Here is a 15,223-nt window from a genome sequence, read left to right as displayed (position 1 = left end):
CAAAAGGTCAATGAACCAAAAACGACAACAACTGGACTTCACAGTCTTACTTCTGACCATATGTAAAGAATTTTTTAAAAATAAAGCATCCGAGATCTTCGAAGTCGTGGGATTCCTCTAACTACATTGACGTTATTGCTCTATTAAGGATACATTACTTGCTTAAATAAAATTCTGGCTATTGGAGTTGGAATTTAGCTGTCACCCAACGCACAGGGCATATTCGGTAGAATAAAGTACCTCTTGGTAGCTCTCATAAACAACAAAAAGGCCTTGTTGAATAGAGGATGTATAATGCTAAAAAATAAGAACTTTCTATAAGTAATTGCATCAAACTTAAGGTTATGTTTCACGAACTATTCAATCCGACACTAGCCGAAACCAGGTGATTATCGTGCCGCACTATACCGCCCACACAAAAGTTTCACATAGATGATAATTGAAAAGGTTAGCAAAAGAGCTCGTAAAGTTATCTTATTTTTACTAAAATGGTTGTGTATAAGTATATTACAGGCTAAAGTATCCAATATAATCCTACTTAGGATGTTTGATGGTTTCGTAGATTTACGTAAGCACCTTTAGATGGGTTATATTGCTTTTTCTTATCACCGCAAATAATCGTTACCAGTAATGCAGGTGCAGCGCCACGTTATAATAAATAGACAATAGCCTGAAAAACTATATTCTTGCTATTTTTAAATTCAATCCTAATGTGTTCCTTCGTATCCTAAAATAATGTTCCAGGTCTATATTTAGGCGCGTACTGGCGGAACTTGAATATTTTCACGACAGTGATGCGTAATGGTGTATTTTGAGTGTTTTTTGGAAAGGGTTAAGTGAATTCTATTCCCGTGATGCCCAGCTACCAACAATAAATGCATTACGGTCGCTTGGTTTCAAACCCATTTATTCGTTTTAGCGCCCAATGTTCTCCTACTGAACTTAAGTCGACAAATGGGCGATAAAAAATACATATATTGTTTATAACGTAGCTTATTGAGTCGCGACCGCGGTTAGCATTAAATGCTAACTATTATACGTTAACATTTTCCACAGCCTTTCAATTACGACCTTTTATTAATTAAAGGAAACATTAGTACTGAACATTACACTACTGTATGATGAATTGTATATTTACCCTCAATTTTTAAGACCTATGCTGAATCCTTAAAACGCATTCAACTCCTCCGCCCTAAGCACCTAGAATATGCCGCTTTTTGATAATGTGCGTTACATACGCAGTTTATGCAAACTCACAAATTAATTCAACCATGTGTTTCTCTTTTGTTCCTGTGTCCACAATTTGTCCATGTCCAGGACGACAAGGTACAGACGATCCAATTCGACCACCACGACCGCCGTTAAAACCGCGAGGTAAGTACCCATCCGTGAGCGATGTGCACGTGGCTAATTGGTCTGCTATTGAACACGCTATGGGGTAATGCGAAGAGTAGAACCACGCACTGCACGCACAGAGAGAAAAAGTCCACATTTGAGATGGAACAGAGAAGCAGTGACGTTTCCGAGGGGCTGTTGGACGGACAACCTATATATATATGCTCTCTACCCCCTTTTACCCTATCCTGCTGCCTCCTAACTTTCTCCGATTGGCCGAAATAGAAACCTGCTATCTATTCCAATGTCTCTAGCCTTGTTTTATATGCGGCTCTATCATCCCTTACCCTGCGCGCTCTTTAATCTAGTACGTACGTTATTTACTTTTGCAAAGCTTCCGACAATGCCAATGTTACACAGGCTGATTTCTAACTTTCCCGTTCCCATTGTTATTGCTGTTATCGTCCCGCTTATTGTTATCTATTTTATGTTTTTGTATAGCCCCGGTGCTCAAAGAGGAGTACGTCCCGATGCTGTCCATCAACCACGCCGAAGGTCTCAACCCTAATGCGAAGCCGCGGCGACCAAGCGATCAGAATAAACCAGTCTCCGTCAGCCCCGGAGCAACATCATCTGCCATGCAACGTAAGCTCATATTATGCTAAAAAAGAAAAAAAGCGTTTGCCATGTCCGCTTTTGCTCAAATATCGTGTGGTAAAAATCCATCTTTCCTTAGCTGGCAGGCCTTATCATATTAATAGTGTTTCACGTGTTTATCAATTCAAAGAAACGATTATCACTAATCTTCACTCGTGACACAATCCCTACAAGTTGTCTTTAGGTGCAAGGAGCTAGAACAGATACCTACTCATGCGGATCATAACTCTATTCCTCGCTTCTAACCACGGCTTTTGTCCCTACTTTTTGGGCTTCTGTACCGTTGCAGCTTCGGGCTCCACGTCGGCAGCCCCTACGAGTCCGGGGGGCGCAAGTAGTTCTGGAACAACCACAAAAGCGCCTGCCAATGATCCTTTCCCGTTGCAACTGGCGGCGTAACAAGGGGCCGAACTCAGACATCGACTAGACGTTAGCTTAGGACCGGGTAGATAGTTGGTGATGATAAGGCTAATCAGCATATCAACATAGCCGCACACATATAGAGGACGACGCCTAAATGGTTTTAAAAAACAAAAATTGGCACTTGCCCTCTAGGGATTCAGGTGATCACGACACTCGCTGGAAAACGTGCACATATATGTAAGCAATTGTAGAAACGAACCAGTCAATGTCAGGACACCTATTCCGTCCCGGCCATCCCAGAGGAATGAAGACTGGTCGCAGTAGTTCTAGTACTAGCAATGGTAACTGTTTACAATTTTTCGAAACTATGCCCGTCTACCGCAAGCAGTGAAATCTTATTCACGCAGTCCGTAAGTTAGGAAGCATAAGCAACTGCAGACAAATATGCAAGATGCGAAGTGCATCAACGGGATCGCACTATCGTAGCATGCTTCTGACTCGGTGCTTCTCATGCCAATCAGCTTGAACATAGTGTAACACACACGGTTACAAGTACACCCGAAAGAGACGAGACGGACTATGTCGTTCTAGCAACGTGGTCTGTCGGAGGGAAAGACGCACGGGCCGAAGACGTATCTATATACACACGGTTTACTGTTACTACTGCTACTACTACTACAGAAAGGTAACAAATAAACATAGACCAATGGACCGATCTCATGGATAGCAGTCGTGGCGCTAAATCTGTGCTCGAAGTCCAACTGCTTTTCCTGGCGATCAGACGGCGACTCTCTATGATATTAGCCTAATTTGCATCAACAGCAAAAACTAAGATTATAAAATAAAATTACAGCTGTAATTATGCTTACACAATAGCTATTACGAAGAGAACGATCTGGTGCGTTTTCCATTTACCATACGTGAAAAAACAATAACACTATCGTGAATCAGTGTGAAAGAGCTTGTTTCCGCAACTTTATTTTTCCTCGCAGTGTTCGAGTGACTGTGATTATTGCATATAAAGATCCATTCTTTGCAACCCCCAATGAACTTTTAACGATCGTTCCCTACCACTGCAATCGCCGTTTGGATCCTCGTTAACCTCTTGAGTAACGTTCTCAATTTGAATTCTAGACTCTGTCAACGAATGACAATATACAAATAGACATCTACAATAGCAATAGTATCCATAGATGAATCGCTTTCAAATCACCGAGTCGTCTTGTGCGTGTTTCTATCTTTTTTGACAAGAGGACTTCTATTCTACGCAAATGGCGAATTTCCATTCGCTTGTTCCTAACAATTCAATGATAGTCTGCGAATTTGAAATAGAAAACAGTAATAAAACGAGTGCTAATATCAGCTGAATTTATACTGTAGGTGTTTTCCGCACTCCTACCTAATACCGAAATTTTCGAAGATAATTGGCCATGTTCTATAGCCTTGTCAACAGCCTGTATTATACGTGCAAAAGGCCCAATTTTTTAAAAATGTAAGTGATGTAACGGTTCGACAAATAGTCCAGTGTTTGACTGGTTAGTCGATTTTTTTTTTATTATGTTTCGTCGCATTAGTCGCACGTCGTGGACCGGTGCAGAAATAATTCATTCTAGTCGATGTTAACCCTGCCAGTAGAAATTCAATAAATATCAGAAACTAACTAAATAAGTAATCAGCAGTAAACATAGCGAGAACAAAACTCTGGTGTGCCAAGACAAAAAGGAAAAGAGAAAAGCATCAGTAAACGAATGATAAGGAAGTAGAATTCATCTTGAGCACGGGTCACCACAACTACTACGGCTGGCATCGTATCGATCGCCGCTATCAATGGCCGTCATTATTGCCAGTTGGCTGGCGAAGTAAACAGATGATGAGATGAAGAGCGCGTAAGAATGAAGAAAAAAACGTCTACGTTCAATTATCGAACCCATTACTATGCACTTGTCACACGGTGCAAAGGCTGATCTGCTGGACGACAGAATTATTGCTACTGTTTTGTAACGGTGAGCATATATGAATATATATTACTTTATTCATCACAGGTACCTAGAAGATAAGCGAAATGCTGCTAGCCTGACAATAAGCGGCCTGACTTCTATAGAGGAGATCAGCGGATGTTTCTTTGTCCGTAATGCGTTCAAGATCTTAAAGTTCCAAAGAACTGCGTCAAAGGTATATTTACGATTGTCTTGGCCTACCTCAATTATGACTAACTCTCAATGCTTTAAGTATTTTCATGAGAAAAAAAAAGATAAATTTAAATCAAAATAACAGCGCCTTCAACCTCTTCCGCCACATCTTCAGCGTTCATTCTTGATACTAAGAGAGGCTATTTAACTACGATTCAGCATGTTCAAACCGAAATTGATCTTCCTTTCGCTGCATCATATATTTCTAACGCTATGATATAGCCTTCTGCGAAAAAGAAATGGGTGGTCCAGCAACATAGAAAAATATTCTTTTACATTTTGTAGAAATAGAAGGATACTGCTTCTAAAGATCGTTTCGTCGTGGCTTACGATGGCAATTAAATGTTGTTCGAGCGATTTGTCTTGGTAATTTACCATTGAAGTCCGATAGCCCAGTTTCTCCCTCTGCTTTTAGCTCCCAACCAAAGTATTACCGAATAGCGTAACTATCATACACACACATATATATCCTCCACCTAAATATGCTTTTTTTTTTTGGGGGGGGGGGGTGAATGCTTTACCTGCTACAACCAATTATGTCATTACAATACTAATTACCTAGCTAACGATAACTCTGTATATATCTTCGATACTGCTCATGTCGTATGAGTATACGTGCTGCTGTAGACCCGACATCCTGTGAGACAAAGCTAGACCAAACTAATACAATCGAGCTCATTACAGAAGCTTGATCTTTTTACCTGTAGGACCCTTGAGTGACGATGAACAGCCCCGAAAGCACAAATGAATTCACAAACGAGATAGGTCACACTTCGTGGTGGGTCAATCGGTACTTTACCAGGCTAGAGACATGGTCGTCTGAATCCTACAAAGTATGTATCACAACATATTCGAATGCTTGACTATTCGATGATACACTGCATCTTGGTAATTTGGAAGACTTTGTTACCATTGAACGTTAGTGTCAAAAAAGGCAGGAAGAACTGTCAAGCTATTTCGTAACGTCCCGAGAACCATCGACTGACAATTTCAAACAAAAGATAAATTGTATATTAAGGCTGAGAGGAATTAGTAGTATGCCTTTCAAAATACTATTAAGGTGCTCCAACGAAAGTGTAAATAAACATGTATTTGAACGTCTCATAGTGCTAAGTAATTACCGAGCTAGTTGATTGTACCAGGAGTGGTAGCTTTGAATGAGTTGCATATGAAAGTATCAGACATACATTCGTATGTCAGAAGAAGAAGAAGAAAAAGTAAGGTTAAGGGGCAACTGAAGACGATAATCGACGTTGAACGCATGCTCATGGTCATGATTATGCAGGCAGTAAAAGTATGGCCACAAAAATGGCGCATAGCGTGAACACACCGATATAAGAAATGGAGTAAAGCTGATCGACTAATCAGCGTCTAGACGACGCATTGAACCTAATGCTTAGGAGTGTTATCGCCTCATCACTTGAAATATCATTGCAGGCTCGTTCAATGGTATTGATAAATGTACAGCAAAGGTAGATTTTGAATCGCCATTCAATAACCAAGAGCAAAGCGAATATTGCATCAAATAGATTTCACGGGAACCAGGGTGTGCGGCGGCGGCGGCGGCGGCGGCGGCGGCGCAGGTACCCCTCGCTTTTGGTAGAGGTTTCTGTCACACAACATTCACGTGTATCCATGACTCCTTTATCTTTTGAGGAAAAAAAATATGGCTACCCCTGTTGACCGCCCTTATCGCCAGCCAGTGAACATATGTTACACATATCAACTATCCCACCTCCTAAAATGACCAAATGAAACGTATGGCGGCCGGCCGGGACGTCTCGCTCTCTCCGGTCGGGACCAATTCAAAAAGCAATTAATCAATGGCAGGAGAAAGTACCGTTGTTGTTAGGAAATTACGAAACTGAAGACCACGATAGCGAGCGACACTGCAGCGCCGTTCTAATAGCGATGATACTACATACGAATAGTAATGATCACAGTATCGACATTACCAATAAAGGAACATGTATGTGTAGAACTCCAGAGTCTCCGAACCAAGTCTTGCTAGATGATTACGAGCAATGCGACTTTTCGTCATCTATGTTCCCGGACATAGCCAGAACATTAGAACCTTAATAAAATATGAGGGTTGGGTTTAATAGATTCAACTCTCCACCCACTCACCCAACTGCTGCCTTTTCAGTGATCTCGTGGTGTAAAAAAGTATACGCGTATGATACAAGTGGTCACCCTCTGGTCTATGAAGATTTTCAGGTCGTCACATGACCTCGATCAGGAATAACTACTAAGTAAGGGGCAGCTTATTGTGCCAGCACCGACAGGGAACGTTATCGTTTTTGTCGATCGAGATATAGCACAAACGTTCTCGTAGTAACCAAAATGATGAGAGGCGTTGATGCTACCCCTTTGTCGTTGAGGCATACCGATGGCTCTATGGGACCAAATGAAATCGGTGAAACTAAACAACACTTATAGTACTATAATATAAATTAACAACAATGATATACATAATTGTTATAGTGATTATAAAACTAGCACCGCTATTTATAATAATCACAATACTAACTCCTCGATCACTGCGTAACAACTGCAACGACTCGGCTTACAACTCCGATATATACATGGAAAAAATAGAACAGCAACAGCAGCAATGAAAAGGAACAAAAAAACAATTGCGGACAACGAGGTACCACCGTTGCGCGACCGATAGGGGGTATCGTACCTAGTACTACTATTGCTGCTGCTGCTGCTGCTGCTGCTGCTTCTGCTTCTGCTTTCATCGTTTTGCCAACACGGAAAACGTACACAATACGCGATAGTACGCATTCACACCCTCATACAATGGCTAATATAGATGGCTGACGCAGAGACCCGACCTATCTTCACTCCACCTGTGACACCAACGAATCTACAACGAAATGTTTTCCCCTTTATAATGTGCCAGGCCAAACTTCACGGTATACGCACTGACGTTGATGACCGCCTCCTGTTTTCGTTCGCTTTTCGATAACTATCTAAGCCTTTCCCAGTTTTCAAACGATACAACCAGCGCTAACAAGGCTACAATCGATTTAAAGGTAAACAAAGTCAACAGAAATGGTAGAAAAAGATTCACATACCTAAATACATGCACAAATATTACAATGACGATTGTAATAACGATGACGGTACTATAAATTGAAGCCGTATAAACACACACGCACATAAACAGCTATTTGCTTACAGATGAAGCAATGAATTAAGCAAATTGCTTTGATCGAGCGTTGAGGATTTCGAATAAATCGACGGTCTATTGGTCTGCTGAATAACAACAGCCAAACGAACACAGTAACAAGTACCTATTTTGTCTTTTATCGGAACTATTTTCGATGAAACGTACTTATTTAGGCATCTTGTACGTACGAACAAATACAAAGAAACAGAAATAATAAATTTCAAGGAAAATGCCTCGTTGGCTTATCGAGCACTATGCAGTCTGAGCATGCGGGGTCAAGGCACACGCTTATGAATACGTATTGCCTGTGCTCGTCGTCACGCGACAACAGACAGAGATCGTACAGCGATGACGACGAAGAATGAAGAGCGTCAACACGACGATATTGATGACGGATAATGATAATAAGCATAAATTAACGAGAAAAAAGTAGCGGTAATTTGAAGAACTACTGCTGTGACGAATGTGTGCGGAAGCGTGTCTGTGCGTGTGTTGCGTGTGACTCACCAAAGAGTCGTAGTCTAAAGGAGAAATATCGGTAGAATGTGAAACGGAAAACATAACAGGCGGCTGATGATGATGATGTCGGCGATGGTGATGATTCAAGATCTAGAGCATCGATTGTGGATTTACTATCGCCGATCAGCGTAGGTAGGCCGCGCTGCGGAAACCTGACTGAGGTCAACAGGGAATCATTTAGGAAGCCCCGGGACTAGGCCCCTACGTCCCGGCGGGGTCCGCGGCCCCGGTCTTCAGCGTCCGTACCACATGGCACCGTATCTAACGTAACAATGTATTGTTTGTTGACTATTTTAACTGAATTGAATATTAGCTATTCATTAATCTTGCATTAAATTCAGCAGCTTAAACGACTGAGCCATGTTGGAAAAGTTAAGAACTATCCATATGATAACAATTCAATTATAATAAAAGGGATGATGCGAATAAATATCATTATAGCTGTAAGAGTGATGATAATATATTTACGATAGAAAGAGTACGAGTATGGGCAAAGGAAAAGGGAACGGGCAGCGAAACAGGCGGACGACGCTCTTCTTGTCGTAGGCAACATGGGGTAAAGCGATGCTATTTTGATTGATTTGCTGTGACTGATTGAACAGTATCACGACTTCAACAGGCACGATGTCGTAATGCGAGAGCTATGTATACATACATTAAGGTTGAGCTGACGGTTCGTTTCAAGGTCTTCAATCCATATTATTACTGTCACAAAACAGATATAGAGTAAGTGTATAACTATAATTATTAAATAAAGCAAAATACTTGTGGTAACGCTTACATCAAAACTATGCCTATAGTAACATGTCACTTGTATCTAATCGGAGTGAGGAATACATCAGAGTTACCCTAACGATAACTGTGGAGTTAACCACCACCACTTTCCCAACAACAGAAAGGGGCATGCATACCTATTTAGTTTTTCCTTAATGCTTAGCGCGCACCTACTTCCTACGAGTTCTCACAAGGTTAAATAACTGCCGTATGTGGTAAAGACCGTCGCTTCAACTATTCTTCGATGTCACACATCAAATGGTGTTTGTCACTAACTCCGCGCACACAAGCGTTACGCTTAATGTTCTGGCACGTATTTAATTCCCGTACTCGGTGTGCACTCAATTGCCCCTCGTTCTCAGCGTGAAACCTGGGGACGGGGAAGACATTTGAAAAAGTCATACCGCTCAGTCTGTGACTTTACGGCTGCTATTGCGTACCACTCGATAACTGTAACATTTATAGTAGTATTATAATATTGATTCATAAATTATTACGACGCCGACGATGAAAATGATTGATATTGCTTCGATTACCTAAATCATGCGAAGAGACAAAATTCTATAGGAGCTATAATGGTGATGATAATGGCGGTACTATAAAAACACGATACCTTGAGGGCTCCAATGAAGAGTATTAGACAGGTGGTGGCCGTCAACTACTTTGCTAAAGTCTGCGCATTGTTGTTGTGTGACCATTTCCGACTACAGATACGAAAGTAAGTCGGCCGACGGCTGGATGTGTAGAATGTCACAAAACAGATAGAGCCGCAGATTACCGTCTCAAGAAAAAGTGACCTATATAGCACAGCGCTGCTTGCCCGTCGACCCAGCGGATCGTTACTTTGCACACAGTTTATATTTCCGCACCAATATTCTCCGCCCTAAATGAAAAGTGCCCGCCCTCGGGATCATTAATGAATGTTATTTTAACTCCTATCAGTATCAATGCGATTCCTACTACCGGTCTAACTTCGCATAAAAAGGTAGCCAGGAGTTAGCTCGAAATCAGCTCCCTTTCTGTCCAATTTCATCCCTGCGGCCATAAATCTGTTCCGGTTGCGTCGTTGGTAACTGATGATAACAACGATAATTAGGAACCAGCCGACAAGTTATAATGTATATATTATAATTCATACCTGCTATTACACTTGGCCCGGAGGATGATGAGGGACCAGAGAAAGCTGAAAATGGGAATAATCGAAAAAAATAAAGACGAAGTGGCTAAGAAAAGTTTTCATTAAGCAGGCTGGTAATGATGATGATGATGATGACGACGATGATGATGATGATGACAATTTTAACAGTAATAACATAGGGGAAAAAATTCCAATATAGAAGGAAAAGCTATGAGATAAGGAATACGACCGCAACAACAACGCAGCATTAAGACAAAATTACAATTGAGCCAGACGACGATGATGAAAAAGAGTTACAGGAATGAGAGAGTGAGCGTAAGAGAAACGCGCGACAGGAACGTTAGCGAGAGAGTGGCAAGAAGAAGGAGAGAGAGGGGAAATAAGGAAGAAAGAGAGAAAAATAATAAATAAAATACTTGTAAACTAAAATTTCTGCTCTATTGTGCATCATTTTAACTTTAGCTGCAAACTTTTAGAGACCCTGAGGGGTGAAGTAAGATAGCCTTTGTAGATCTGACACCTTAGATAAATTTCTCTCATTTTGATCCGGTATTTTGTTAAAACGACCTCATAGTCAATATTATTATAATCCGACTCCTACTGCACATGTCAACTAAGTAAGCAAAATGAACCCGATTTACGGCTAAGGCGTAATTTGTTTCCACGTCAACCTAAGTTCCTCCTCATAAAACTGGTTCCGATTTAATGTTCGTATGCGTTGGTGTTGCTTAAAATGTACGAACAAAGACAACTTCTAAAGTTAGGGTTGTGTTTTACACGAACGCGTAGAATGTCATTCCGTATAAACATCTGGTTCAGTGCCTTTTTTAAACACATTCTATAGCTATGTCTGAACTACTGCGCAACATATACATCTACACATATGTAGAATGTGATTTCCTTTTAGACAAAAATTATTCCCAGTTCAGCTGTGTAAGATCGATGAATGCTACACGTCCGGTACCGTGGCATCGCTTTAGATGTTAAGCTTAATCCACAAACCTTAGATAGAGCAGGAAAGGAAATTGTTTCTCGGAAGCGCTATTCCTCCAAAAAATTAGATTTTTAGAAAGTAGATATCTGCCCTTTCGACGTTCTGTTTAAGATAACCTTTAGTATAGAAAAGGAGAATCAAGTCGATCGGACGGTCAAAATTTCCACGAACGGAAATGTTACGCTTAAGTGTGAGTTTGTTTCGTTTTAGTTCGTATGCTTTCCTGTTATTCTTGATAATGATATTTTCGTTATTTCGTTCGCCATGAATCATCACCGTACCGACGCCTATTTAATTTTCCCGTTTCTCCGTTAGCATGTGAGACAGTAGATTCTATCTGCGTACTCTGCGCAGTTGTACCTCGGTGTTTTCAAATGAAATTTACTCAACCGTGCAGAACATTATCTTGACAACAACTGTGCTGGTTGTGAAGCTGCAGCCGCTGCAGTGCCGAGCGTGCATTTGATATCTTCTCGGGTAGTAAAGTCCGAAAGATTTCAAAGCTGGAAAGCTATAAGGCGCTCCAAGTCGAGCATCGGCCAAGGAAAAATTTCACTTAAGTTAGATAAATGTCGAGCAGGGACAGAAACGACTGTGTGTCGTTGTTGTGTTGACTTGCCAAGCCATTTTCTTACTGGCTCGTCTGCTTTCTTTACACCGGTCCGGCAAATCCTGTGCGCATACACGAGGGAAATTATCGTTAGATAATCTGTAGCTGCGCTAAAAAAGACAACTACGCGAACAAAACGTGTACAAATATATACCGATTGCTGATTCTGTTATAATCTATCGGTAAACACGCCAGGAGCAGCGCTGGTAGAACGTATGTTCTTTCACTTTCTTTACTAGGAGCCCCGTTGCAGTCTCGCCCTTGCCCTTTCGGCAGCCATTTTCCGTGTAAGAAATCAACATACCGAATGGGCAGTATGAGAAATAACAATATATTGCCCGATAGAAAATAGCGTCGAAGAATAGCATTGAATGTGTTTGACTTGTATCTCTGCTACCCGCACCGGTTTTTCCAGCATAGGCATCGCATGCAGCATTTGTCGCCTGAAAACGGTCCTTGGTGAGACTTTTTTTATCAATGAAAGTTTCGCGCTTCAGCCACATACGGCTGGGAAACAACGTCGCATGTAATTTTTAATTCTTTGACTTGAAAAAAAACTATTGGTTTTCGACAAGTTGAAAAACAAATATTTTTGCACAGAAAGAGAAAGTTCTTTTTTCATTTTATTTATTTACTAAAGTTATTCATAACAGTACAATATGAAACCTGATTGTAATAGTTTGATGGAAAAATGGCTTGCAGCTGGAAATTTCATGGCATTTGAAATATAACAGATGAAAAGATATAGAGCATACGAAAAATATGCATTAGATACCCTGATGTTCCACACAAAAGAGTTCAATTCCATAGGAATCTACAAAGCTAAATGCAGTCTCAGTTCAGGTCGAACGCTTCTGCTCGTTTCTCTTAGATATAAATGTAGACTTATCTGATTTCGCTCAGATGTTCGTCGTATGTATTGTTTATGCTACATATGCGTTATAATCATTTTCTGTATTTAATCAATGTTACACTTGATGATGCGCGCGACAACAACCGTCCATCTAAACGGTCAAATCAGCAGTAACAGTTCATTGTCCTTGGCCTCCGTGCAGCACGCCTTACCCTCGCCGCTATCAACGGTACCCTACAGAAACTGCAACATCGTTGGCGTCTAGCAGTGCCGCTGGGGTGGTCATTACCTTCTGGCGTGTTCCTTTGTTCATTGTTGAAGCTGACAAGCGAAGCTGTGTCGCGCGGATCTATTGCGAAACACTGGTATCAGCCACGCTAACTTACCAACCGATCTGACTACCTACTAGTTACCAACTGCTGACCAATAACTTGCAGCTGACGTGTCCATCTTGTCCAATATTACCCTCAACCAACGCGGCAGGTAGGTGCAAAACGACATCCAGTTTAATCATCTCTTGTGCTTCCCAACTCCTTTTTCTGACGGCTATGCATAAAGGCAGAGATCAGACTCCCAACCATCTGGGGAGGCGTCACGTTTTGAGTAAACGTTGACAGAGTATTCTAACAACAGGGTCTACCTTAAAAATGCGGGTGAACATGTTTCCTCATTGTTCGTGAGCTTAGATACTCTTTGATATAAACGTGTATATGCTATACAGTTGTGTGAACTGCTGATAGCCGCAACAGAACATCCTGGCGCTTTCAGATGAGGTGACAGTCGTAAAATCTTAGTCTACTTGAAGAAGGTAAGAGTTTTGCAAGCAGTTGATATGGGTACTAAGGGGTTTCCAGACGGGGGAGCTGTTACGACTCGGAAATATTGTTTAGTCTCCTGATTTCCAACAGCTTTTAGATTACTCTATTACTGATTTTAGATAGCTTTGATAAATTTTAAATTCTAATGGGCTGCACGATGGTCCCATTGCTTTGGCAGTGATCACACTAATCAGCCAATAATTCTCGCCATGAATATAAATCGAGCAACCTGACAATGAGTGAATGTAAATGTGATATATTAAGAACCTATATCAAACTCGATATAGTTTTACAGCTGCCATGTGAGTTCCAGACAGATCATATCAGTGACCTCTTAGGGTACTGCAGTACCATACAGACGTAACCCGGTTCATAATCTTGACCCGGCCCGTTATATGACGACTACGTTTGCCCGAATTTTACTGTATTGAGATTGTCTGTAATCTAAACTAGTCTATAATTTAGGGAAATTTCTGTGACCGTATACGGTCGATGGGTTCAGAGTTCAATGCTGATTACGTTTGAGTCAAAGGTACGGGGCAGCTTTCCTCAGCGACACATATTTCGGTTGGGGAAAAGCGCAAAAGGTCACTAGCCATAGATTGTCAACCGGTGTTTGTCAAACTTTTATTCTAAGCCAAAAGTTATTATTTGGTAATGATGAAAAATTGTAAAACGGAGAACATAGCTTTGCTTCTGTCTGTACCCTTCGAATATAGTCTACGTGATACGTTAGGAATAAGCATGGCTTATATATTTAATAATTAATCATCTTCATCGAGTTGAGCGCATGTGAACTATTAAGCAAGATTAAATCATTTGTCCTTTGAGGTGAATTGAAGTCGAAATCGTGTCCTCGTGTGTTTGCACGATACAATTCTAAGTGTTAGATCTTCAATAGAAGCTTTCAGCCGTTTTCCTAATTATTGTTGCCAGTTTACGAAACCATTCGCAATAGTATAGTTTCGTTTATCCACTTAGATATCTTCAGATTCCCATTTTCTGAAGCGCTTAAGTGTTAGCATGTTTCAATACGACTAAACAATTATAGACGATATAGGGAAAAATCAATTTACTTAATGGAAAGTGGATAAATAACACTCATCGATAGAAGTTTTTAGTTTTCTGTAATATGCAATGACGGTATCTAGAAGATTTAATAGAAGAAGAATTACTAATCGTGATCAACGCCACGATAGTAAATAGAGCGATTGAAGATGGCTTCATTTCAATAATAAAGATTATTGCATTGTTGTAAATGTAGATATTTTTAGGAAAGATTTTGCTTGAGCTAAATTGAACTCGATCAACCAAGTGCATCGATAACATACATATATATATATATATACTATATGACGCTTTAAGGGAATCATTTGCGCAATGGAACCTGTTCCCGTTTGTGATACTTCGTTGATACGCTGGTGACGCAGACTGAATATCTGAAAGTGACACGATTCAGTCAACAAGGTAAACATGTAAGTGCTTTTTATTTAATTACTTCACTGCGGCTAGCTAATGGTTGAAGTCACATTGATTCACCCAGATTCAACATGAGTGCAACACTATTTTCGATTATTTAGATCTCTATACTTTAGTTCATAGTAGGAGCGACGGTCCGAATAGAAAAGACGCACGTTAACGTTTTACGTACGTGTTTCACGTACGACGAGTGTTCTCTCTTCATGCGACTTGCTCTCGTCGCTGGTTCAGTTCCACGTATTATTTTCTAACCATCCCACAAACACGTTGAGAGGCAATAAACCATACAATACCATACAATATGGCGCGCATATAT

General features: G+C 40.7%; 1 protein-coding gene across 6 annotated transcripts in view; it reads left to right on the top strand.

The window, feature by feature from the left end:
* Shaw (potassium voltage-gated channel shaker cognate w) overlaps nt 1-8,688 on the top strand; it is a 56,953-nt gene extending 48,265 nt beyond the window's left edge. For all 6 annotated transcript variants that reach the window (XM_086983003.1, XM_022796766.2, XM_022796765.2 and 3 more), the window contains 3 exons: nt 1,318-1,374; nt 1,837-1,980; nt 2,282-8,688. In XM_086983003.1, the coding sequence (XP_086839129.1) occupies nt 1,318-1,374; nt 1,837-1,980; nt 2,282-2,391 (311 nt within the window). In that variant the 3' untranslated portion in view covers nt 2,392-8,688. The remainder of the gene's footprint in view (nt 1-1,317; nt 1,375-1,836; nt 1,981-2,281) is intronic.
* The last annotated feature ends 6,535 nt before the right edge of the window (nt 8,689-15,223 follow it).

The sequence above is a fragment of the Varroa destructor genome, unplaced genomic scaffold, assembly GCF_002443255.2.
Source record: "Varroa destructor unplaced genomic scaffold, Vdes_3.0 BEIS01000003.1, whole genome shotgun sequence".
Taxonomy (NCBI): Eukaryota; Metazoa; Arthropoda; class Arachnida; order Mesostigmata; family Varroidae; genus Varroa; species Varroa destructor.
The sequence above is the reverse complement of the archived record's forward strand: the minus strand, read 5'-3'. Positions and strand labels throughout refer to the sequence as shown.